The sequence below is a fragment of the Salvelinus namaycush genome, chromosome 4 (genome assembly GCF_016432855.1).
Source record: "Salvelinus namaycush isolate Seneca chromosome 4, SaNama_1.0, whole genome shotgun sequence".
Lineage (NCBI taxonomy): Eukaryota > Metazoa > Chordata > Actinopteri > Salmoniformes > Salmonidae > Salvelinus > Salvelinus namaycush.
The window spans coordinates 82,600,718-82,624,691 of NC_052310.1; the positions used below are offsets into that span (position 1 = coordinate 82,600,718).

The 23,974-nt window shown below is 41.5% G+C and overlaps 2 protein-coding genes across 2 annotated transcripts in view; one reads left to right on the plus strand and one right to left on the minus strand.

Moving 5' to 3' along the window:
- Positions 1–13,294, minus strand: part of LOC120046027 (potassium channel subfamily K member 12-like) — a 40,024-nt gene extending 26,730 nt beyond the window's left edge. Inside the window, exon 1 of the mRNA XM_038990939.1 lies at positions 13,210–13,294. Within this exon, the coding sequence (XP_038846867.1) occupies positions 13,210–13,294 (85 nt within the window). The remainder of the gene's footprint in view (positions 1–13,209) is intronic.
- Positions 13,295–16,335: 3,041 nt separating this feature from the next.
- LOC120046028 (cell adhesion molecule 3-like) overlaps positions 16,336–23,974 on the plus strand; it is a 77,776-nt gene continuing 70,137 nt past the window's right edge. The window contains exon 1 of the mRNA XM_038990940.1: positions 16,336–16,390. Coding sequence (XP_038846868.1) covers positions 16,336–16,390 — 55 coding nt within the window. The remainder of the gene's footprint in view (positions 16,391–23,974) is intronic.

Below are 23,974 nucleotides of genomic sequence, written 5' to 3' on the forward strand. Positions count from 1 at the left end.
GAAATTAAGGCAATTCATAAAATTTTAAAAACATTACAATACATTCACAGATTTCACAACACACTGTGTGCCCTCAGGCCCCTACTCCACCACTACAACATATCTACAGTACTAAATCCATGTGTATGTGTGTGTATAGTGCGTATGTTATCATGTGTGTGTATGCATGTCTGTGCCTATGTTTGTGTTGCTTCACAGTCCCCGCTGTTCCATAAGGTGCTTTTTATCTGTTTTTTAAATCAAATTTTACTGCTTGCATCAGTTACCTGATGTGGAATAGAGTTCCATGTAGTCATGGCTCTATGTAGTACTATGTAGTGCCTCCCATAGTCTGTTCTGAACTTGGGGACTGTAAAGAGACTGTAAAGAGATCTTCTGTAAAGAGACCTCTTGTGGCATGTCTTGTGGGGTATGCATGGGTGTCTGAGCTGTGTGCCAGTAGTTCAAACAGACAGCTTGGTGCATTCAACATGTCAATACCTCATAAATACAATCAGTGATGAAGTCAATCTCTCCTCCACTTTGAGCCATGAGACATTGACATGCATATCATTAATGTTAGCTCTCCATGTACTTTTAAGGGCCAGTCGTACTGACCGGTTCTGAGACAATTGTAATTTCCCTAAGTCCCACTTTGTGGCACCTGACCACACGACTGAACAGTAGTCCAAGTGAGACAAATCTAGGGCCTCTTGGACCTGCCTTGTTGATAGTGTTGTTAAATCAAATCAAATCAAATGTATTTATATAACCCTTCTTACATCAGCTGATATCTCAAAGTGCTGTACAGAAACCCAGCCTAAAACCCCAAACAGCAAGCAATGCAGGTGTAGAAGCACGGTGGCTAGGAAAAACTCCCTAGAAAGGCCAAAACCTAGGAAGAAATCTAGAGAGGAACCAGGCTATGAGGGGTGGCCAGTCCTCTTCTGGCTGTGCCGGGTGGAGATTATAACAGAATATGGCCAAGATGTTCAAATGTTCATAAATGACCAGCATGGTCAAACAATAATAATCACAGTAGTTGTCGAGGGTGCAACAAGTCAGCACCTCAGGAGTAAATGTCAGTTGGCTTTTCATAGCCGATCATTAAGCGTATCTCTACTGCTCCTGCTGTCTCTAGAGAGTTGAAAACAGCAGTTCTGGGACAGGTAGCACGTCCGGTGAACAGGTCAGGGTTCAGGGTTAAGGGTTAAGAAGGCAGAGCAGCCCCTACGTGGCTCCTTCAGCAATCCAATGCCCATATAACATAAGATACTTAGTTCATAATAACAACCTGACCTAGACAGGGCAATATTGCTGCTGCAAAGCAGACAATTGACAACATACAGACAAGCAGACATTTCTTAAAAACAGAAAAAGAAACATCCACTTTTACAACACCTGTCATTAAAAGACAGGGGACACTAGTAGCTAGCTACTGGCTCTAATAGCAGTCCCAGTGGTGGATAACCAGGTCATATCAGCCTCAGTGGTGGATAACCAGGTCATATCAGTCCCAGTGGTGGATAACCAGGTCATTTAAACTGGTAGTTCTGCTTTGCAGCAGCAATATTGCCCTGTCTAGGTCAGGTTGTTATTATGAACTAAGTATCTTACGTTATATGGGCATTGGATTGGTGAAGGAGCCACGTAGGGGAGATAGGTATACATTACTTCTCCAAAGAGAGACGTTTTGGACAGACCACTTGGCCACTCTTGCCCCAGCAGGCCTTAATGACGAATTGTATTTTTTTTGTCTGTTGTAGGAGGTTCTATTTCAGCCAAACATTTAGGTAATGACATCATCGTGTATTTGTATTGTGTGTCTGTCTTTATCTAAATGACTTTTTCATTGGCAAGATAAGCAAACTTAGGGATGCAACTGGGGATAAAGACGAATTGGTTGAGATTTAAATCCTGTTGGAGTTTGTTCCAGTCAGTAGAAGCAGTGTTGAAATGTTTTGGAGCCAGAGTTGGAGCGTGATGTGGGAACAGACAGGGAGCTTAGTTAGTGGAACGTAGGCTGTAGGAGGACTGGGAGAAGGAGAGGAGTTTAGAGAGGTAGAGTGGGGCTTTGCTAGTAAGGCTTTTGTAAATGAGGGTGAACCAGTGAATTTGTTGTCTGCTTGTGAGGGATGGTGGGCCAAAGTGCTCGTAGAGGGAACAGCACATGCCCCCACACACACACACACACACACACACACACACACACACACACACACACACACACACACACACACACACACACACACACACACACACACACACACACACACACACACACACACACACACACACACACACACACACACACACACACACACACACTACAACAGCACAACGATCAAATACAGTTTGCACAAAAAAGCAAAGATAAATGATCTTTCTCTCTCTGTAAATATATATTGTTTTGTCTCTCCTGTTATTGAATGTCCGGGTCATGCATCTAGCATGCAGTCCAGTCCAATGTTTGCAATTGTTTGCTGTATTTAATTCACTGCTAGAGAGAAGCCGGCTCCAAACAGTATACAATCGATACCACTGCCAGCCTCTACATTGATTTATTGTCAAGAAGATGTTGCTGCTTCGCCTCAGAATCTATCTCAGCGTTCATTTATTATATTTTATTTTCTCTGTGGACAACTCGGTGTCTTTTGAGAAGTTTAACTTGGTCAACATTCTCTCATAAAGAGCACATGTTCAACTTCATTAAAAAAATAAGTTTTTCCATCTCATAAGGTTAAATAAAAAATGTCTATTAAGTGCCAAATAAAGTAACAAGGTTGACTGTAATCAGCCATAAATCTCCCAGTGACAGGGGGAATGGAAACCTGAACCTAAACCTCAACTACATCTCGTAATGAATAATGTGGAAATTGAACAAGTTGAAGTGACTAAACTGCTTGGAGTAACCCTGGATTTTAAACTGTCATGGTCAAAACATATTGATACAACAGTAGTTAAGATGGGGAGAAGGCTGTCCATAATATTGCGCTATCCTGCCTTCTTAACAGAACTATTAACAAGGCAGGTCCAACAGGTCCTAGATTTGTCTCACCTGGACTACTGTTCAGTCGTGTGGTCAGGTGCCACAAAAAAGGACTTAGGGAAATTACAATTGTCTCAGAACAGGTCAGCACGACTGGCCCTTAAAAGTACACAGAGAGCTAACATTAATGATATGCATGTCATTCTCTCATGGCTCAAAGTGGAGAAGAGATTGACTTCATCACTGCTTGTATTCATGAGAGGTATTGACATGTTGAATGCACCAAGCTGTCTGTTTGAACTACTGGCACACAGCTCGGACATCCATGCATACCCCACCAGACATACCACCAGAGGTCTCTTCACAGTCCCCAAGTCCAGAACAGACTATGGGAGGCGCACAGTACTACATAGAGCCATGACTACATGGAACTCTATTCCACATCAGATAACTGATGCAAGCAGTAGAATCACCTTATGGAACAGCAGGGACTGTGAAGAGACACACACAAAAGTACAGACACATGCATATGCACACAAATGCTAATACACACACTCTACACACAGGTACAGTGTAATATTGCTGTATGGTGGTATTATACATTTTGTATTGTAGATATTTAGTGCTGTAATACTGTTATGTAATGTACTGTTTTGTCTTTTGTTTTATATGTAATGTAAGTGCCTTAATGTGTTTGTACCCCAGGAAAAACTAATGGGGATCCCTAATAAATACAAATTCCAAAAAATGAAATTGTTAAAACATTTTCAGTCTGTCTATCTAGGGGTAACAGGGTTGACGTGTAACGCTCGACCCGCTCAGTTGTCCACCACAAAACACCATAAAATGGCCAAAAAGAGTAGAACCAGCTCACAGGCTTTAACCCTATGATTTGACTATTAGATGTTCAATGTTTCTCTAGACAAAAATAAATATATATAGTTTCACCATAATAAATCGAGAATTCAGTTCACATAACCTTGATAAAATGAGGGACAGATGTAAATTAATCACTAATCACATGAAATATATAATAGCCTTAAGGAATGACTGTCAAAGCAACAAAATAACTAGGGGTTTACAATGGTGGTGAACATGTTTAGATATGTCGGGTTAAGTGGGTTAAAATCTTCCTTGAAGTCACAGAGGCTGCATGGATGGACATGTCAAAATGCTGAATTTTGGAAACAATTTCAACTTAAAATATCCAACGGACGAAAAAGGCACTCTTTTCGTGGAACGAGCCATACACAGTAGATATGCTAGACATCGGCAAAGACTGGGAAGTTTTTCAGGATAAAAGTAAATGGGATGGACTAAGCATGAGCAAAACTCTAGAGGAAAAACTGCTTCAGTCTGCTTTCCACCAGATACTGGAAGAGAAATTCACCTTTCAGCAGGACAATAACCTATAACACAAGGCCAAGTCTACATTGGAGTTGCTTACCAAGAAGACAGTGAATGTTCCTGAGTGGCCAAGTTACCGGTTTGACTTACATCTGCTTGAAAATCTATTGCAAGACTTAAAAATTGCTGTCCAGCCATGATCCCCAACACCTTGACAAAGCTTGAATAATTTTGAAAAGAATAATGGGAAAATATTACACAATCCAGGTGTTCAAACACTTAGAGACTCACGGCTGTAATTACTGCTAAAGGTGTTTCTGATAGTGGCTTCAGAAAGTATTCACACCCCTTGACTTTCTCCAAATGTTGTTGTTTTACTACCTGAATTTAGAAAGGATTGAATAGATATTGTGTGTCACTGACCTACACACTACATACCATAATGTCGAAGTGGAATTATGTTTTTAGACATTTTTACAAATAAATAAAAAATGAGAAGCTGAAATGCCTTGAGTCAATAAGGATTCAACCCCTTTGTTATGGCAAGCCTAAATAAGTTCAGGAGTAAAACATTTATTAAAGTCACGTAATACATTGCATGGGCTAACTCTGCGTGCAAAAATAGTGTTTAACATAATTTTTGAATGACTACCTCATCTCTGTACCCCACACATTCAATTGTCTACAAGGTCCTTAAGTCGAACAGTGAATTTCAAACACAAATTCAACCACAAAGACCAGGGAGGTTTTCCAATGCTTGCAAATAAGGGCAACTATTAGTAGATGGGTAAAAAAAGCAGAGATTGAATATCCCTTTGAGCACGGTGAAGTTATTAATTACACTTTGGATGGTGTATCAATACACCCAGTCACTACAAAGATACAGGCGCCCTTCCTAACTCAGTTGCTGGAGAGGAAGGAAACCGCTCAGGGATTATACCATAAGGCCAATGGTGATTTTAAAACAGTTACAGAGTTTAATGGCTGTAATAGGAGAAAACTGAGGATGGATCAACAACATGATAGTTACTTCATAATACCAACCTAAACGGCAGAGTCAAAATAGGAAGCCTGTACAGAATAAAAATATTCCAAAACATGCATCCTGTTTGCAATAAGGCACTAAAGGGAAACTGCAAAAAAATGTGGCAAAGAAATTAACCTCATGTCCTGAATACAAAGTGTTATGTTTGGGGGAAATCCAACACAACACATCACTGAGTACCACTCTTCATATTTTCAAGCATGGTGCGAGCCGCATCATGTTATGGGTATGATTGTCATCAGCAAGGACTAGGGAGATTTTATGATAAAAATAAGCTTGCTAAGCACAGGCAAAATCCTAGAGGAAAACCTTGTTCAGTCTGCTTTTCAAAAGACATTGGGAGGCAAATTCACTATTCAGCAGGACAATAGCCTAAAACAAATGGCCAAATCTACACTGGAGTTACTTACCAAGATGACATTGAATTTTCCTGAGAGGCCGAGTTACAGTTTGGACTTAAATCGGCTTGAAAATGTCTGTCTAGCAATAATCAACAACAAACTCGGCAGAGATTTCTGAATTTTTAAAAGAATAATGTAAAAATATTATACAATCTAGGTGAAGTTACTCCCAAAGGTGATTCGAACATGCATTGACTCAGGAGTGTGAATACTTATGTAAATGAGATATTTCTGTATTATATTTTTAATAAATTTGTCTTTGTCATTATGGAGTATTGTATGTGACTTGGGTGACTGGAGTCTTTGACAATTTTGGGGCCTTCCTCTGACACCGCCTAGTATACAGGTCCTGGATGGCAGGAAGCTTGGCCCCAGTAATGTATTGACCATACGCACTGCCCTCTGTAGCGCCTTACGGTCAGATGCCGAACAGTTGCCATATCAGGCAGTGATGCAACCGGTCAGGCAACACAGTCTCACATTCAATTCGCGCATATATGTACAAAATGTATTTCAGCAGATTTCGTGCGTTTTTGTGCATTTTTGGGGTGGTTCAATTCGTTTGAAAATACACTAATTTCTGTGCTACTTAATTCGTGCGAAAAGACACAAATTTAACCAGTAGGCGACACACAAGCCGTTGCAACAACCATGTAGACGCGATAATTTGTATTTCATTTTTGTTCTTCTTAATGGCTAATTCAACGTCATGAATATACAGAAATGTTGTCTTTGTTTAACCATGTTTTAAAATGTGTCGTTGTATGCCTATATGTACTGTTTTAGACTTGCTGAACAGAATTTTTGAGAAAAGACGCACATTTACGTGCGACTTAATTCGTGGGAAATATTGTTTTATTAATGCCAATGCTGTTTTCTGTGCTTGATTTCTCTTAAGACTTTGGATACTGGTGCACTTGTAATCAGAACGCCTTTTTGTCATGTAGGCAACCATACACGATTTTCTTCATAGCCCATTTCATATTTCGTGGAGCCTAAATTACACCATTTTCTTCATAATGCATGTATTACATGTTAATGTAAAATAATGAATTATGTTGGCTTACACTTATGGCCTTTCCAAGGCCTTTCCATACCTTAAGGGAACATTTTAGCACTCACCATATGGTTAGTGAGAAACGCCACATTGCAAATGTACGGTCCCTTGCTAGACGTCCGGCGACGTTTCTAAAATTCGCGGACGGCATCGGGCCGTGCGCGGGGGAGAGATCTTTCAGGAAGTCATCAAACGAAATCTCTCGGACGTTCGGTTTCCGTTTTATAAAAATAACAAATTTTGGTCATTTTTCCGCAGTCTCGGAAATTCCCACCAGAGGGAAAATAAATAATATTGCAAATGCACAAGCACATTGCAAATGCATGTGGCCTTTTCTCCTAAACGGAAAAAATTTCGAAGACGTAATGGACAGTTGGCCCCGAACAAGATGGCGTCGAGGCCTCAACGCTTTTTGAGTTATGGCCATTTTTCTGGGATTAAAGGTCAAAAACGCAAAGTAGGGTGCTAATTTGACCGCATCACGTCAAAGTACATAAGCATACAGTGTCAGGAAAAAAAGAACCAGCCATTTATCTATCGTAATTTAAGAGAAATCGTACATTGACAAATTGGTAATGTTCACAAAAAGGAGTAAAAAAAAAAAAAGTTATAGATCCAGTTGCAGTGTGTTCAGACGAACATTTTTTAAGTGGGTCTCGAAGCCCTGCCAGAATTCTGTGATTTTATGTGATTTTATGAAATAACACACACTCATTTAACCCTCTGTAAATAAGTCAGTTCTTAACATAAAGACTTAAAACTCAATATTATATAAGAGCCTACCCCAAGGAGGATATGTGTTCACTTTCAGCTTCCTATGTCAACCGGAAGTACCTTAAAATGGTGCCATAGGGTCAGTTTCGAAGGGTTAAAAAGGTCAGATCTTTTCAAAACTTCACTTGTGTGATTAGGCAACCCTCATGAACTGTAAATCAGTCATTTCTCTCAACAGATGTCAAAGAAAAGCTCTCTCACACACACACACACACACACACACACACACACACACACACACACACACACACACACACACACACACACACACACACACACACACACACACACACACACACACACACACACACACACACACAGAGCAAGGATGGAGTGAAAAAGTACGGTGCTTAAAGACACACAAAGCCTGCAATGGCATTACCATTATCTCCAGGCCGTGCCGAGTTCAACGAGATGCCCCGCTTGACCGTAGCTCGCTCGGTCTGAGTGCAGCGACAGTGACAAGAAGAAGGACCCAAATGACCCTTTGACCTCAATTTCATATTTTTTTGCTTTTGGGAGACAGAGAGAGAACCGTTAAGGTTAGAAGCACAATTTGACCTCAGGAACGTTCCTAAGGTCCTCCTGATCTGTGCAAGCCTAACATTGACCGTGTGGCATTAACCCTTAACAGTTAAAAGAAGGTGTTAACATCAAACAGTTTACAATGACTGTTTGAATACATTGCCTGCACCCCTAAATTCAACCTGAAGCCTATGTGGGTTATGGATGTCTTATGAACCTGTCTTCAATGACAATCCACCAAGCCACTATGAGGTTTACCTGTGTTGATTCTAAGCTTCCTGGAGCAACCGGAAGTGATAAAATCACCCTAAAAGTGTTTTGCCATACCCAACCAGCAGTTTGTGATATATAGTGCATTCAACCTTGTGTAAATCAGTCAGTTCTTAACGTATAGACTTAAAACTCAGGATTCTGTAAAAGCATACCCCGATCAGGATATGTATTTACTTATAGCTTCCTGTGCCAACCGGAAGTGCCTTAAATGGGGTCATAGGTGCTGTTTCGAAGGTTTAAAAAAGTCAGATCTTTCCAAAACTTTAAATGTGTGAATCGGTCAACCCTCATGAACTGTAAATCAGTCATTTCTCTAAACAGATGTCAAAGAAAAGCTCTCTCTCTCTCTCTCTCTCTCTCACACACACACACACACACACACACACACACACACACACACACACACACACACACACACACACACACACACACACACACACACACACACACACACACACACACAGCAAGGATGGAGTGAAAAAGTATGGTGCTTAAAGACACACAGAGCCTTAAATGCTTTTAGGGGGATCCAGACTTCCATACCCGCTCTGGGAGCACTATACTACCGCCCCAAATCAATGGGTGCTGGCCTGAGTGATTTATGGATTTATGGAATATTTTCAAAAAATATTCTAAGTCCAAACTTTTCGTGCACCTGGTATTTTTTTTGGGTTACCAGGCGTCATTTTTCAAAACGGTTGAAATTGCTTTTAGGGGGCATCCAGAGTGTCACATGACCGGATGAGGTAACTATTCTTGTTCTTCTTGTAACTTTCCGGTAGGCTAGAAGCTTTCCGGTGTTTTGCTGCTCGACACAGGTCGACGCAGGTATTGCACTTGATTTATCGTTATCGTAACCGTAGGTGCAGCCAAGTGGAAATACGAAAGCTTTCTAGCTATTTCGCACTGACGGTCATTTGAACACAAGAACGTTTCTAGTGAAAAGGTGCTTACACTCAGAGCCATGTATTTACACTCAGCCACCCTAGCCTTATTACGGGTTAACGTTTTGGTAATTTTGGTTGGCCAACAAAATGTAAGACTACAATGACTGCATACGTTTCCCCAAATGTTATACGAAAAAAAAAAGTTTTTTTATTGATGGACAATGGCAAGGCTGCCATTGTATTTTCAGTTACATTCTGGTCAATAAAAATGGTTTACACGTTTGTTTTTTAACCTCTTGAGCCTATGGGGGCGCCATTTCGACTTTGTAAAAATGAGTTCCCAAATTAAACTGCCTCGTACTCAATTCTTGCTCGTACAATATGCATATTATTATTACTATTGGATAGAAAACACTCTCTAGTTTCTAAAACCGTTTGAATTATTTCTCTGAGTGAAACAGAACTCATTCTGCAGCACATTTCCTGTCAGGGAGTGAGATTTCAGAAATCGAGGTCCCTGTTCTGAGGTCAGTTTATAAGTCCCCATGTAAGCCATCGGGCTACATGCACTGCATACGTCTTCCTCTAGATGTCAGTAAGCGGGGAGAATTTGAATGGAGTGGATTGCGCAATCTGGGACCCTATATATAGACCGTGGAACGGAAGTACCGTCCTTTTCAACGGTGCGCCTGGCGCAAGAAGACATCACAATGGCGTCCTGCAAAGGCTTTCGTTTTAGTAGTTCTATATCTCCGGTCATGTTTTTATTCGTTATAGGTGTTAAAGACATCATAAGGTAGTTAATTTAAACCGACTTATAGCAGTTTATAGCAGTTTATTGCAATTTTCTGGGATTTCTTTGTCATGCGCTTTCACGAGTTGGACACCTCTCCAGTGGGTGGCTATCGTTAGCTGCTATTTCGACAGGAGAAGAGGACATCTTTCAACCCAAAGACGATTGTTCTGGAGAAAGGACAAGAGATTGCCCGAGATTCTGATGGAAGCTCAGCTAATAGTAAGCAGTCTTTATGCTGTTAATTCGTATTTATGTTGACAAATGTCAAATAATAATTCCGCCATGAATTATGGGGCGGTCTCGCTTTAGCGCACGCTGTAATGCGCAGTAACGTTAATTTTAAAAATCTAACACAGCGATTGCATTAAGAACTAATTTATCTTTCATTTGCTGTCCAACTTGTATTTTTTAGTCAAGTTTATGAATAGTTTTCGATTAGAATAGGGGCCTTTCCCAAGATTTCTCCTGACATTTTCTTTGCAGCTTGGCTACTTTTCTCATTGTATAACCACGATTTGTGCCGCTAAATATGCACATTTTCGAACAAACTCTATATGCATTGTGTAATATGATGTTATAGGACTGTCATCTGAAGAATTCTGAGAAGGTTAGTGAAAAAATTAATATCTTTTGGTGGTTTATACGTTATTGCTATGTTTGGCTTGAATCAATGCTGTTGTGATGTTTGCTATTGTGGTAAGCTAATATAACGCTATATTGTGTTTTCGCTGTAAAACACTTAGAAAATCTGAAATATTGTCTGGATTCACAAGATCTGTGTCTTTCAATTGCTGTACGCTGTGTATTTTTAAGAAATGTTTTATATGAGTAATTAGTTAATACACGTTGCTCTCTGTAGTTATTCTAGTCGCTTTGGTGAGAGTTGTGATGGTGGCTGCAATGGTAAACTATGATTTATACCTGAAATATGCACATTTTTCTAACAAAACATATGCTATACAATAAATATGTTATCAGACTGTCATCTGATGAAGTTGTTTCTTGGTTAGTGGCTATTTATATCTTTATTTGGTCGAATTTGTGATAGCTACTGATGGAGTAAAAAACTGGTGGAGTAAAAAAAGTGGTGTCTTTTGCTAACGTGGTTAGCTAATAGATTTACATATTGTGTCTTCCCTGTAAAACATTTTAAAAATCAGAAATGATGGCTGGATTCACAAGATGTGTATCTTTCATCTGGTGTCTTGGACTTGTGATTTAATGATATTTAGATGCTAGTATTTACTTGTGACGCTATGCTAGGCTATGCTAGTCAGCTTTTTTACTGATGGGGGTGCTCCCGGATCCGGGTTTGGGAGGAATTAGAGGTTAAGAAATACATGGAACTACAACCGAATAAAACACCATTAGCCATCATGCATTGCTTACATTCATTCTATACTGAAAAGTCTGTTCAGAAAAATTGAAAACAGTACATATAGGCATAAAACCACAATGTTTTAATAGGGATTAAATAAAGACAATATATATATAACCTCTTATGGTTATATGGTTAAAAAAAGACAAAATATCTATATATTCATAACGTAAAATAAATAAATACAGGCGATCGCGTCTATGGTTGTTGCAACGGCTTGTGTGTCGCCTACTGGTTAAATTTGTGTCTTTTCGCACAAATTAAGTAGCACAGAAATTCGTGTATTTTCAAACGAATTGAACCACCCCAAAAATGCACAAAAACGCACGAAATCTGCTGAAATACATTTTGTACATATATGCGCGAATTGAATGTGAGGCTGGGCTGGGTCAGGATGCTCTTGATGGAGTCTGGAGTTAATGCCTGAACAAAACCCTAATTCAGATCTATCATATCATATCAATCATAACATATAATATCTATCATATCTATCATATCATATCTAATATCAATCATATCATATCTATCATACCATATCCATCATATAATATCCATCATATCACATAATACCTATCATATCATAAATATCATATCTATCCTATCATATCCATCCTAACATATCTATCATATCATATCAGTCATGTCATATATATCATATCAATCATATATATCGTATCATATCTATCATGTCATATAATATCTATTATATAATATCTATCATATCATACAGTGGCTTGAGAAAGTATTCACCCCCTTGGCATTTTTCCTATTTTCTCGCCTGACAACCTGGAATTAAAATTTATTTTGGGGGGGTTTGTATCATTTGATTTGCACAACATGCCTACCACTTTGAAGATGCAAAATATTTTTTTATTGTGAAACAAACAAGAAAAATACAAAAAACTGAAGACTTGAGTGTGTATAACTATTCACCCCCCCAAAGTCAATACTTTGTAGACCCACCTTTTGCAGCAAATACAGCTGCAAGTCTCTTGGGGAATGTCTCTATAAGCTTGGCACATCTAGTCACTGGGATTTTTGCCCATTATTCAAGGCAAAACTGCTCCAGCTCCTTCAAGTTGGATGGGTTCTGCTGGTGTACAGCAATCTTTAAGTCATACCACATATTCTCAATTGGATTGAGGTCTGGGCTTTGACTAGGCCATTCCAAGACATTTAAATGTTTCCCCTCCAAGACATTTAAATGTTACCACTCGAGTGTTGCTTTAGCAGTATGCTTAGGGTCATTGTCCTGCTGGAAGGTGAACCTCCGTCCCAGTCTCAAATCTCTGAAAGACTGAAACAGGTTTCCCTCAAACATTTCCCTGTATTTAGCTCCATCCATCATTCCTTCAATTCTGACCAGCTTCCCAGTCCCTGCCGGTGAAAAGCATCCCCACAGCATGATGCTGCCACCACCATGCTTCACTGTGGAGATGGTGTTCTCTGGGTGATAAGAGATGTTGGGTTTGCGCCAGACATTGCGTTTTCCTTGATGGCCAAAATGCTAAATTTTAGTCTCATCTGACCAGAGTACCTTCTTCCATATGTTTGGGGAGTCTTCCACATGCCTTTTGGTGTACACCAAACGTGTTTGCTTATTTTTTTCTTTAAGCAATGGCTTTTTTTTCTGGCCACTCTTCCGTAAAGCCCAGCTCTGTGGAGTGTACGTCTTAAAATAGTCCTATGGACAGATACTCCAATCTCAGCTGTGGAGCTTTGCAGCTCCTTCAGGGTTATCTTTGGTGTCTTTGTTGCCTGGCATCTGATTAATGCCCTCCTTGCCTGGTCCCGGAGTTTTGGGGGGCGGCCCTTTCCTGGCAGGTCTGTTGTGGTGACACATTATTTCAATTTTTTAAAGAATGGATTTAGTGGTGCTCCGTGGATGTTCAAAGTTTCGGATATTTTTTTGTAACCCAACCCTGATCTGTACTTCTCCATAACTTTGTCCCTGACCTGTTTGGAGAGCTCCTTGATCTTTATGGTGCCGTTTGCTTGGTGGTGCCCCTTGCTTAGTGGTGTTGCAGACTCTGGGACCTTTCAGAACAGGTGTATATATACTGAGATCATTTGACACTTAGATTGCACACAGGTTGACTTTATTTAACTAATTATGTGACTTCTGAAGGTAATTGGTTGCACCAGATTTATTTAGGGGCTTCTTAGCAAAGGGGGTGAATACATAAGCACTCACCACTTTTCAGTTTAAAATTCTTTGAAACAAGTAATTTTTTAAATTTCACTTCACCAATTTGGACTATTTTGTGTATGTCCATTACATGAAATCCAAATAAAATCTATTTGTAATGAACACAAGGGGAGACAGAGAGCTGGTTTCAAGCGCAGGGCGCAGCAGGTGCTTATTGCAAAGTACCACAGGAAAGTGGCAGGCAGCTGGGTCCAGGGGCAGGCAGAAGGACATACACAAGGGGTCCAAAAGGGCAACAGTGCAGGCAGGTTAAAGGCTAGTAACGTAGTCGTGGGAGATCAGGTAATTGGTAGATAACAGGAAATCCGATAGGAAATCCGATCGTTTGTGAGGCAGGCAAAAACTATCATACACGAGAGGAGTAAATCATGGGAAACCCCACAGCTCAGAAAGACATGTGTCACAAAACAAATAATACCTCACAGTGATGGGGTGCAAGGAACTGAACTAAATAGTGTGTGATAATGACATACAGGTGTGTGAACAGGTGATTAGAATTCAGGTGGTTGGGATCTGGAGCGTGAGCTGCGTTCAGAGGATCTAGGTGTTTGAGAGTGTGAACTGGAAAGTGGGCTGGAAAGTGAGCTGCGTTCAGGGGATCTACGTGTTTGAGGGTGTGAGTTGGAAGCAGACGTTACTCTATTTAAATTACAGGTTGTAATGCAACAAAATAGGAAAAACGCCAAGGGGGATGAATAATTTTGCAAGGCACTGTATCTATCATATAATATCCATCATATAATATATATATCATATCTATCATAACATATCATATCTATCATATCTATCATATCATATCTATCATATCATATCTATCATATCTATCATATCATATAATATCATATCTATCATATCATATAATATCTATAATATCATAAATATTATATCTATTATATCATATAATATCTATCATATCATGTCTATCATATCCTTGTCTTCCTGAGGACAGAAGCAGACCAGGGTTCAAATGCTGTTTGAAATCATTTAAAATACTTTATATGGGCTTGCTTGAGCTTTCCTGACGCAATGGAACCAATAGATAGTCAATAATTGATCAATAATGACAAACCTCCTGGCATTGAAAACTTAGATGGAAAGCTACTGAGGATGGTAGCTGACTCTATAGCCATTCCTATCTGTCATATCTTTAATCTGAGCCTAGAGAAAAGTCTTTGTCCTCAGGCATGGAGGGAAGCCAAAGTAATTCACCTACCAAAGAGTGGTAAAGCGGCCTTTACTGGTTCTAACAGCAGACCTATAAGCTTGCTGCCACGTCTTAACAAACTGTTGAAAAAGATAGTTTGACCAAATACAATGCTATTTCTCTGTAAACAACAGACTCAGCATGCTTATAGAGAAGGGAACTCAACATGTACTACACTGACACAAATTACTGCTGATTGGTTGAAATAAATAGATAATAAGAAGATTGTTTGAGCTGCACTGTTAGATTTCAGTGCAGCCTTTGATATTATTGACCATAACCCGTTGTTGAAAAAAACGTATGTGTTATGGCCTTTCAACCTCTGCCATATCATGGATTCAGCGCTATCTATCTAATAGAACTCAAAGGCTTTTCTTTAATGGAAGCTTCTCTAATGTCAAACATGTAAAGTGTGGTGTACCACAGGGCAGCTCTCTAGGCCCTCTACTCTTTTGCATTTTTACCAATGACCTGCCACTGGCATTAAACAAAGCATGTGTGTCCATGTATGCTGATGATTCAACCACATACGCATCAGCAACCACAGCTAATGAAGTACCCGAAACCCTTAACAAAGAGTTGCAGTCTGTTTTGGAATTGGTGGTCAGTAATGAACTGGTCCTGAACATCTCTAAAACTAAGAGCATTGCATTTGGTACAAATCATTCCCTAAGTTCTAGACCTCAGCTGAATCTGGTAATTAATGGTTTGGTTGTTGAACAAGTTGAGGAGACTAAATTACTTGGCGTTACCTCAGATTGTCCCGCCTTAAATCCCCGCCTTACCTCAGCTCACGGGTCACCATAGCAGCACCCACCTGTTGCACGTGTTCCAGCAGGTATATTTCACTGGTCACCCCCAAAGCCAATTCCTCCTTCGGCCGCCTTTCCTTCCAGTTCTCTGCTGCCAATGACTGGAACGAACTGCAAAAATCATTGAAGCTGGAGACTCATATCTCCCTCACTATCTTTAAGCACCAGCTGTCAGAGCAGCTCACAGATCACTGCACCTGTACACAGCCGATCTGTAAATAGCCCATCCGACTACCTCATCACCATATTGTTATTTTTTTTACATTTATTTTGCTCCTTTGCACCCCAGTATCTGTACTTGCACACTCATCTTCTGCACATCTATCACCCCAGTGCTTAATTTGTCATACTGTAATAATTTCGCCACTATGGCCTATTTGTTGCCTCACCCCCCTTATCCTACCTCCTTTGCACACACTGTATATAGACTTTCTCTATTGTATTATTGACTGTATGTTTGTTCATTCCATGTGTAACTCTGTGTTGTTGTTTGTGTTGCACTGCTTTGCTTTATCTTGGCCAGGTCGCAGTTGTAAATGAGAACTTGTTCTCAACTAGCCTACCTGGTTAAATAAAGGTGAAATTTAAAATGTATAATTTAAAATAATAAAAAATGTAAACTGTCATGGTCAAAACATATAGATTCAATGGTTGTACAGATGGGGAGAGGTTGTGGCGAGATCGTGCACGGAGCCTTCACTGTGTGCAGCCACTGTAAGAATGCTTCAGCAGTCAGGAAGGAGGAAATAAATAGAGCTCTTCAGGCTCTCTATGTGGAGATCTCGGTTGGCGCGGCAGTTTGACAGTGTGTGCAACTCTGCAGAAGTCTTGTATATTTTTTCAGCGTGCTTAGTTGTAAAGTGTTTAAGTCGATCGCCTGTGTTACCGCTCTAGGTAGTGGTTGTAATCTTTTGGGACCGCTCCTGTCATTGTTCGCATGGAGTAGTAGCAACATTGTTGTGAAGCCTGAAGTCAAAAGCTAAGACTCTCTCTCTTGTTCTCATTTTCCCTCTATCACTCCAGTGCTTTACTCTGCAGCAGACTTTTTCCTATGCGCACCTTTTGATGTCCAGTGTCGTTGGACTATTAGTCCCCTGGTAGTTGTATTTGGTTTGACATTTTAGTTAAAGGGAGTTTGCGTGAGAGTTGTTGTTGTTGAACTGTATTGATTTTGTGTAGGATTATTTATATTTGGCCGAGAAATATTTTTGGACATTCACCCATTCATATCCCCTGCATTCCTCCACTGGGAGGTAATACAGATTTTGCAAATCCTCTAATGTTGATGACTGTGTTTTTTCTTGTCAGTTGCTTCTATGATGTTGCCGTTAAATTGCTCTGCCATTATTATTGTATGAGGTATTATTGGTTGGGTTACCCCTCTGCTGTGACGTGTGTTTTATATGGTGTGTCTTATCTTTTCTCTCCACTGGCTATCTGGCAAACAGGCTACACTCCAGGTGGTCTCTTCTGCTGATGTGTGTCTGGTAGTGGTACTCTATCTATCCTACTCTTTCCCTTTCGGCAGGGTTAATACCTACCTGGCACCCCAACTAAATGATTGTCCAGTCATGTGGTCGAGTGCTGCAAGGAAAGACCTAGTTAAGCTGCAGCTGGCCCAGAATAGAGCGTCACGTCTTGCTCTTCATTGTAATCAGATGGCTGATATAAATACTCTGCATGCCACTCTCTCTTGGTTAAGATTTAAGGAGAGACTGACTGCATCACTTCTTTTTATAAGAAACATTAATATGTTGAAAATCCCAAATTGTTTGCATAGTCAACTTACACACAGCTCTGACACACACACTTACCCCACCAGACATGCCTCCAGGGGTCTTTTCACAGTCCCCAAATCCAGAACAAATTCAAGAAAACGTACAGTATTATATAGAGCCATTGTTGCATGGAACTCCGTTCCATCTCATATTGCTCAAATGAACAGCAAACCTGGTTTCAAAAAACAGATAAAGCAACACCTCAAGGCACAACACCTCTCCCCTATTTGACCTAGATAGTTTGTGTGAATGTATTGATATGTAGGCTACGTGTAAGTTTTGTTTCAAAAACTGTTTTGAAGTAGTTCTGTCCTTGAGCTGTTGTCTATTAATGTTCTATATTAGCAAGATGGCGCCAACAGAGATGGTCGCCTGACTTCGAGTCCTGAGGAAACTGTGCAGGTTTTAGTTTTTTTATGTATTATTTCTTACATTTTTAGCCCAGAAAATCTTCTTAAGTGTTATTACATACAGCCGGGAAGAACTATTGGATATAAGAGCGATGTCAACTTACCAACATTACAATCAGGAATACGACTATCCCGAAGCAGATCCTTTGTTCGAACCACCACCCAGGACAGTGGATCTAATCCCAGAAGCCGACCCAAAACAATGGCGTGCACACTGTCCACCACTTCCGTGTATACTACTCGCCAATGTCCAGTCTCTTGACAACAAGGTAGATGAAATTAGAGAAAGGGTTGCCTTCCAGAGAGACATCAGAGATTGTAACATTCTGTGAACATGTTTCACGGAAACAAGGCTCCCTCGGGATACGTTGTTGGAGTCGGTTCAGCCACCGGGCTTCTTCATGCGTCACGCCGACAGCGATAAACACCTCTCTGGGAAGAGGAAGGGCAGGGGTGTATGCTTCATGATTAACAACTCTGGGGTAATCATGAAAACATACAGGAACTCAAGTCCTTCTGCTCACCCAACCTAGAATTCCATACAATCAAATGCCGGCCATATTATCTCCGAAGAAAATTATTGTCAGTTATAGTCAGAGCTGTGTATATACCCCCTGTTAGCAATTTATGTTATTCTTCAATAGCACAAACTTTTTTTTTGAGAAGGACAAATCAAGATGTTATATTGGGAGGTAGATGTTCAGTCTCCTCTGTCCTCAGCTTTTCTCCACTGAACAAAGGAACAGGATGTTATTTATCCCCCACCCTAGCCTGGGGATGACCAAACAGAAGTCCTTGCAGTACAACTTGGCCAATGGCTAAATAACAAATATCCTGCTCCCGACTCAATGTACAGAACGTAGGAAAAGTAGCTCTGAGTTCAGGAGTGACATTGCACAGATTATAAACAGCTGTTGAACTGAAACCCAACTCCTATTGACAATTCCCTGTTGAACATTTTTAGTACTCTTGTCCTCTCATCCTCTGCGTTGTGTATTTATCTTCAAAATATTCTTATACCCCTCAAGCAGACACCACAATGGCCCTCAAGGAACTTCACTGGACTGTATGCAAACTGGAAACCATATATCCTGAGGCTGCATTTATTATAGCTGGGGATTTTAACAAAGCAAATTTGAGAACAAGGCTACCTCAATTATATCATCATATTGATTGCAGCACTCGCACGGGCAATACACTCGATCACTGCTACTCTAACTTCTGTGATTTATACAAGGCCCTCCCTCGCCCTCCCTTTGATATATCCGACCATGACTCCGTCTTGCTTCTACAGTCTTATATGCAGAACGCTGGTCTGACCAATCGGAATCCACGCTTCAAGATTGTTTTGATCACGCGGACTGGGATATGTTCCAGACAGCCTCAGAGAACAACATCGATCTATATGTTGACTCGGTGAGTGAGTTTATAAGGAAGTGCATTGGAGATGTTGTACCCACTGTGACTATTAAACCCTACCCTAACCAGAAACCGTGGATGGATGGCTGCATTCGCGCAAAACTGAAACCGCGAACCATTGCATTTAACCATGGAAAGACAACTGGGAATATGGCAGAATATAAACAGTGTAGTTATTCCCTCCGCAGACAATCAAACAAGCGAAATGTTGGTATAGGGACAAAGTGGAGTCGCAATATAATGGCTCAAGACTACAAAAAGAAAACCAGCCACGTTACGGACACCGACGTCTCAATTCCAGAAATACTAAACACCTTCTTTACCTTGAGGAAAATACAGTGCCACCGTCACGACCCGCTAACAAGGACTGCAGGCAACCCCCTCTCTTTTTCCGTGGCTGACGTGAGAAAGACATTTAAACGTGTTAACCTCACTAGGGTAGGGGGCACGAATTTTACCTCCGGATGAAAAGCGTGCCCAAAGTAAACTGCCTGCTACTCAGGCCCAGAAGCTAGTATATGCAAATAATTAGTTAGATAGAAAACACTCCAAAGTTTCTAAAACTGTTAAAATAATGTCTGTGAGTACAACAGAACTGAAATGGCAGGCGAAAACCTGAGAAAAATCCATCCAGGAAGTGGGATTTTTTTATGTTTGTAGTAGCGACTGAAAGCGCGCCTTTCTTGTTTTCCTTTTATATTGACGAAGCTGTTGTCCGGTTGAAATATTATTGATTATTATGACTAAAAACAACCTGAGGATTGAGTATACACATCGTTTGACATGTTTCTACAAACTTTACTGATACTTTTCGGATTTTTTATCTGCCTGTTGTGACTGCCTTTGAGAAAGTGGATTACTGAACAAAACGTGCGAACAAAACTGAGGTTTTTGGATATAAAGAGGGACTTTATCAAACAAAACGAATATTTATTGAGTAAATGGGAGTCTTGTGAGTGCAACCATATGAAGATCATCAAAGGTAAGTGATTCATTTTATCGCTAATTCTGACTTGTGTAACTCCTCTACTTGGCTGGTAACTGTTTGTAATGATTTGTCTGCTGGGCGCTGTTCTCAGATAATCGCATGGTATGCTTTCGCCGTAAAGTCTTTTTGAAATCTGACACCGAGGTTGGATTAACAAGAAGTTAATCTTTAAACCGATGTATAACACTTGTATGTTTTATACATTTTTATAAAGAGTATTTCTGTTTTTGTATTTGGCGCTCTGCAATTTCACAGGATGTTGGTCAGGCGGGCAGGTCAGATGGCGCTGGGCAGGCGGGCAGCTCAGATGGCGCTGGGCAGACGGGCAGCTCAGATGGCGCTGGGCAGACGGGCAGCTCAGATGGCGCTGGGCAGACGGGCAGCTCAGATAGCGGTGGGCAGACGGGCAGCTCAGATGACGCTGGGCAGGCAGGCAGCTCAAACGGCGCTGGGCAGACGGACAGCGCAGACGGCGCTGGGCAGACGGCAGACTCTGGCCGGCTGAGGCGCACAGTAGGCCTGGTGCGTGGTGCCGGAACTGGTGGTACCGGGCTAAGGACACGCACCTCAAGGCTAGTGCGGGGAGCAGCAACAGGGCGCACAGGGCTCTGGAGATGCACAGGAGGCTTGGTGCGTGGTGCCGGAACTGGTGGTACCGGGCTGGAGACACGCACCACAGGGCGAGTGCGTGGAGGAGGAACAGGGCTCTGGAGACGCACTGGAAGCCTGGTGCGTGGTGTAGGCACTGGTGGTACTGGGCTGGGGCGAGGAGGTGGCGCCGGATATACCGGACCGTGAAGGCGTACAGGAGCTCTTAAGCACCGAGCCTGCCCAACCTTACCTGGTTTAATGCTCCCCGTAGCCAGGCCAATGCGGCGAGGTGGAATAGCCCGCACTGGGCTGTGCTGGCGAACCGGGGACACCATGCGTAAGGCTGGTGCCATGTACACCGGCCCGAGGAGACGTACTGGAGGCCAGATACGTTGAGCCGGCTTCATGGCACCTGGCTCGATCCCCCCTCTAGCCCGGCCGATACGTGGAGCTGGAATGTACCGCACCAGGCTAAGCACAAGTACAGGAGACACTGTGCGCTCTTCCGCATAACACAGTGTCTGCCCGTACTCTCGCTCTCCACGGTAAGCACGGGGAGTTGGCGCAGGTCTCCTACCTGACTTCGCCACACTCCCTTGTAGCCCCCCCCCAAGACATTTTTGGGGCTGACTCTCAGGCTTCCATCCTCGCTTCCGTGCTGCCTCCTCATACCACCGCCTCTCGGCTTTAGCTGCCTCCAGCTCTTCACGAGGGCGGCGATATTCTCCCGGTTGTGCCCAGGGTCCTCCGCTGTCCAGAATTTCCTCCCAATTCCATAAGTCCTGCGATCGCTGCTCCTGCTGCTGCTGCCGCTTACCACGCTGCTTGGTCCGAGTGTGGTGGGTGATTCTGTCACGATCGTCTTCGGGTGAAAGAGAGGACCAAGGCGCAGCGTGATATAAATACATATTTGTATTTATTTAAGGAAGACGAAGAACACTAACACAAACTAAACAAACCAACAAACCGAACAACCGTGAAGCTATACAAGACAAATAAGTGCAGACACTGGCAACTTACACATAGACAATTACCCACAACCTACCTAATGACTATGGCTGCCTAAATATGGCTCCCAATCAGAGACAACGATAGACAGCTGTCTCTAATTGAGAACCAATCTAGGCAACCATAGACTTACATAAACACCTACACTGAACACAACCCCATGAACTCTACAAAAAAAACCAAGACAATACAAACACCCTAGACGAGACAAACACACACAAACATCCCCCATGTCACACCCTGACCTAACTAAAATAATACAGAAAACAAAGATAACTAAGGCCAGGGCGTGACACTTGCAGAACTTGATACTCAGTTGAGTCAACAGCCTATCTGTCTGATGATCGTTTATCATGCCTAATGTGTGAGTAGAGGGCCCTGAAATGTGACTGTGCAAACCCAATCTCTTTCATGGCCTGCTAGGCTGCTGGCAGCACTAATAAGGATCTTGTCTCATCATACACAATCCAGGGCCAGCCGGCTGTCACAGGGAAGAGGGAAGGCATTTCAACACCCCTAACAATGCTCTGTCGTTCACAGATTAACCAAGTCTACGTCCCAAATGGCCCCTTCTTCCCTATATGGTGCACTACGTTTGACCAGAGCCCTATGTGGCTTTTCTATTTAGTAGCAGCCCAAGTCTGGTGTGAGTTTCTCACCCCAGCTACCTTCTTCTACTCTCAGGGCCTCCCAGAGACTTTGAAACAACCCTGTAAAGGAAACTGCAAAGGTTGATAGTATAGATCACACAGGGGAACTTGCTAATATATGCATATTAGGTTTTTATTCTCGCAGACTTAATCTATTCAGACACACAGTGCTATAGCATGCTGTAGTGTTTGTCAGAACCTTTGAGTGTTCCAGAACCTATGAGTGCTCCAGAACCTATGAGTGTTCCAAACCTATGAGTGCTCCAGAACCTATGAGTGTTCCAGAACCTATGAGTGTTCCAGAACCTATGAGTGCTCCAGAACCTATGAGTGCTCCAGAATCTATAAGTGTTTGAGAATCTTTGCATGTTTGTCAGAATCTCTGTGTTCCAGAAACAGTGATTTTGGATAAAGGTGGCTTAGTGAAAACCTTCCCCTGTCCTGACCGACATTGCATGTTTTTACTTTTAAAATTGACTACAGTACACTAAATGTTCCAATTACAAAGAGTAAGAAAGAACTGTGTGGGGAAAATGTCTGATATTGTAGAAATACAATATCACATTGTTGTGGTGATATAAAGATAACAGGCTCTAATTCAGTTTCTATTTACCCACAGATGTGCTAAATAGCTGTGAGGCATCTTTACACCCACAATCCTCTATCAGCTCTTCTTCCTGACTGTTAAAGATTGTGTCCCAAATGGCACCCTATTTCCTACATAGTGAAATACTATTTACCAGGGCCCATAGGGCTTTGATTCAAAAGTAGTGCACTATTTAGATAAAAGGGAGAGAGAGAGATGGCAAGAGAAAGAGTATGTCTCAACCCTTTCTCCCTGGTTGTTAGAGACAGAAGTAGAGATTGAGCGAATGAGATGGGGAGAGAGAGAGCGAGAGGTAGAGAGAGAGAACACGTGGTTGTTAGTTATGGAGGTAGAATACGCCCATTCTGTGTGTGTGTGTGTGTAGACTGATGTGGGCGTATAGAGGTGTGCACTCTCCGTTCAGCTCAGACAGCAGCACTTTTAAAAAAAAACATGGGGGATTTATTTACACCCAGTGTGTGTGTGTGTGTGTGTGTGTGTGTGTGTGTGTGTGTGTGTGTGTGTGTGTGTGTGTGTGTGTGTGTGTGTGTGTGTGTGTGTGTGTGTGTGTGTGTGTGTGTGTGTAAAAATATCAAAATTCTAGTTTAGACCTTTTAGTCCTGTGTAGATTAAAATCAAATGTTTTTTCAATTTCAACTTATTTTAGAAGAAATAGTGAATAAAAAAAGAATGTGCAACATTTCCAATATATTAGAGTGCATCTCTAAACATGTATTATGTTTATAGTTACATCTTAAAATGTTTCTACCTTTCAGATCTATAGGATCCTCTAAGATCGACAGGAAGGTCTAGTGACTAGGAAATATGGTTCTGTTTGGAATTTAGCCTGCGTAGACAAGATTGTCTA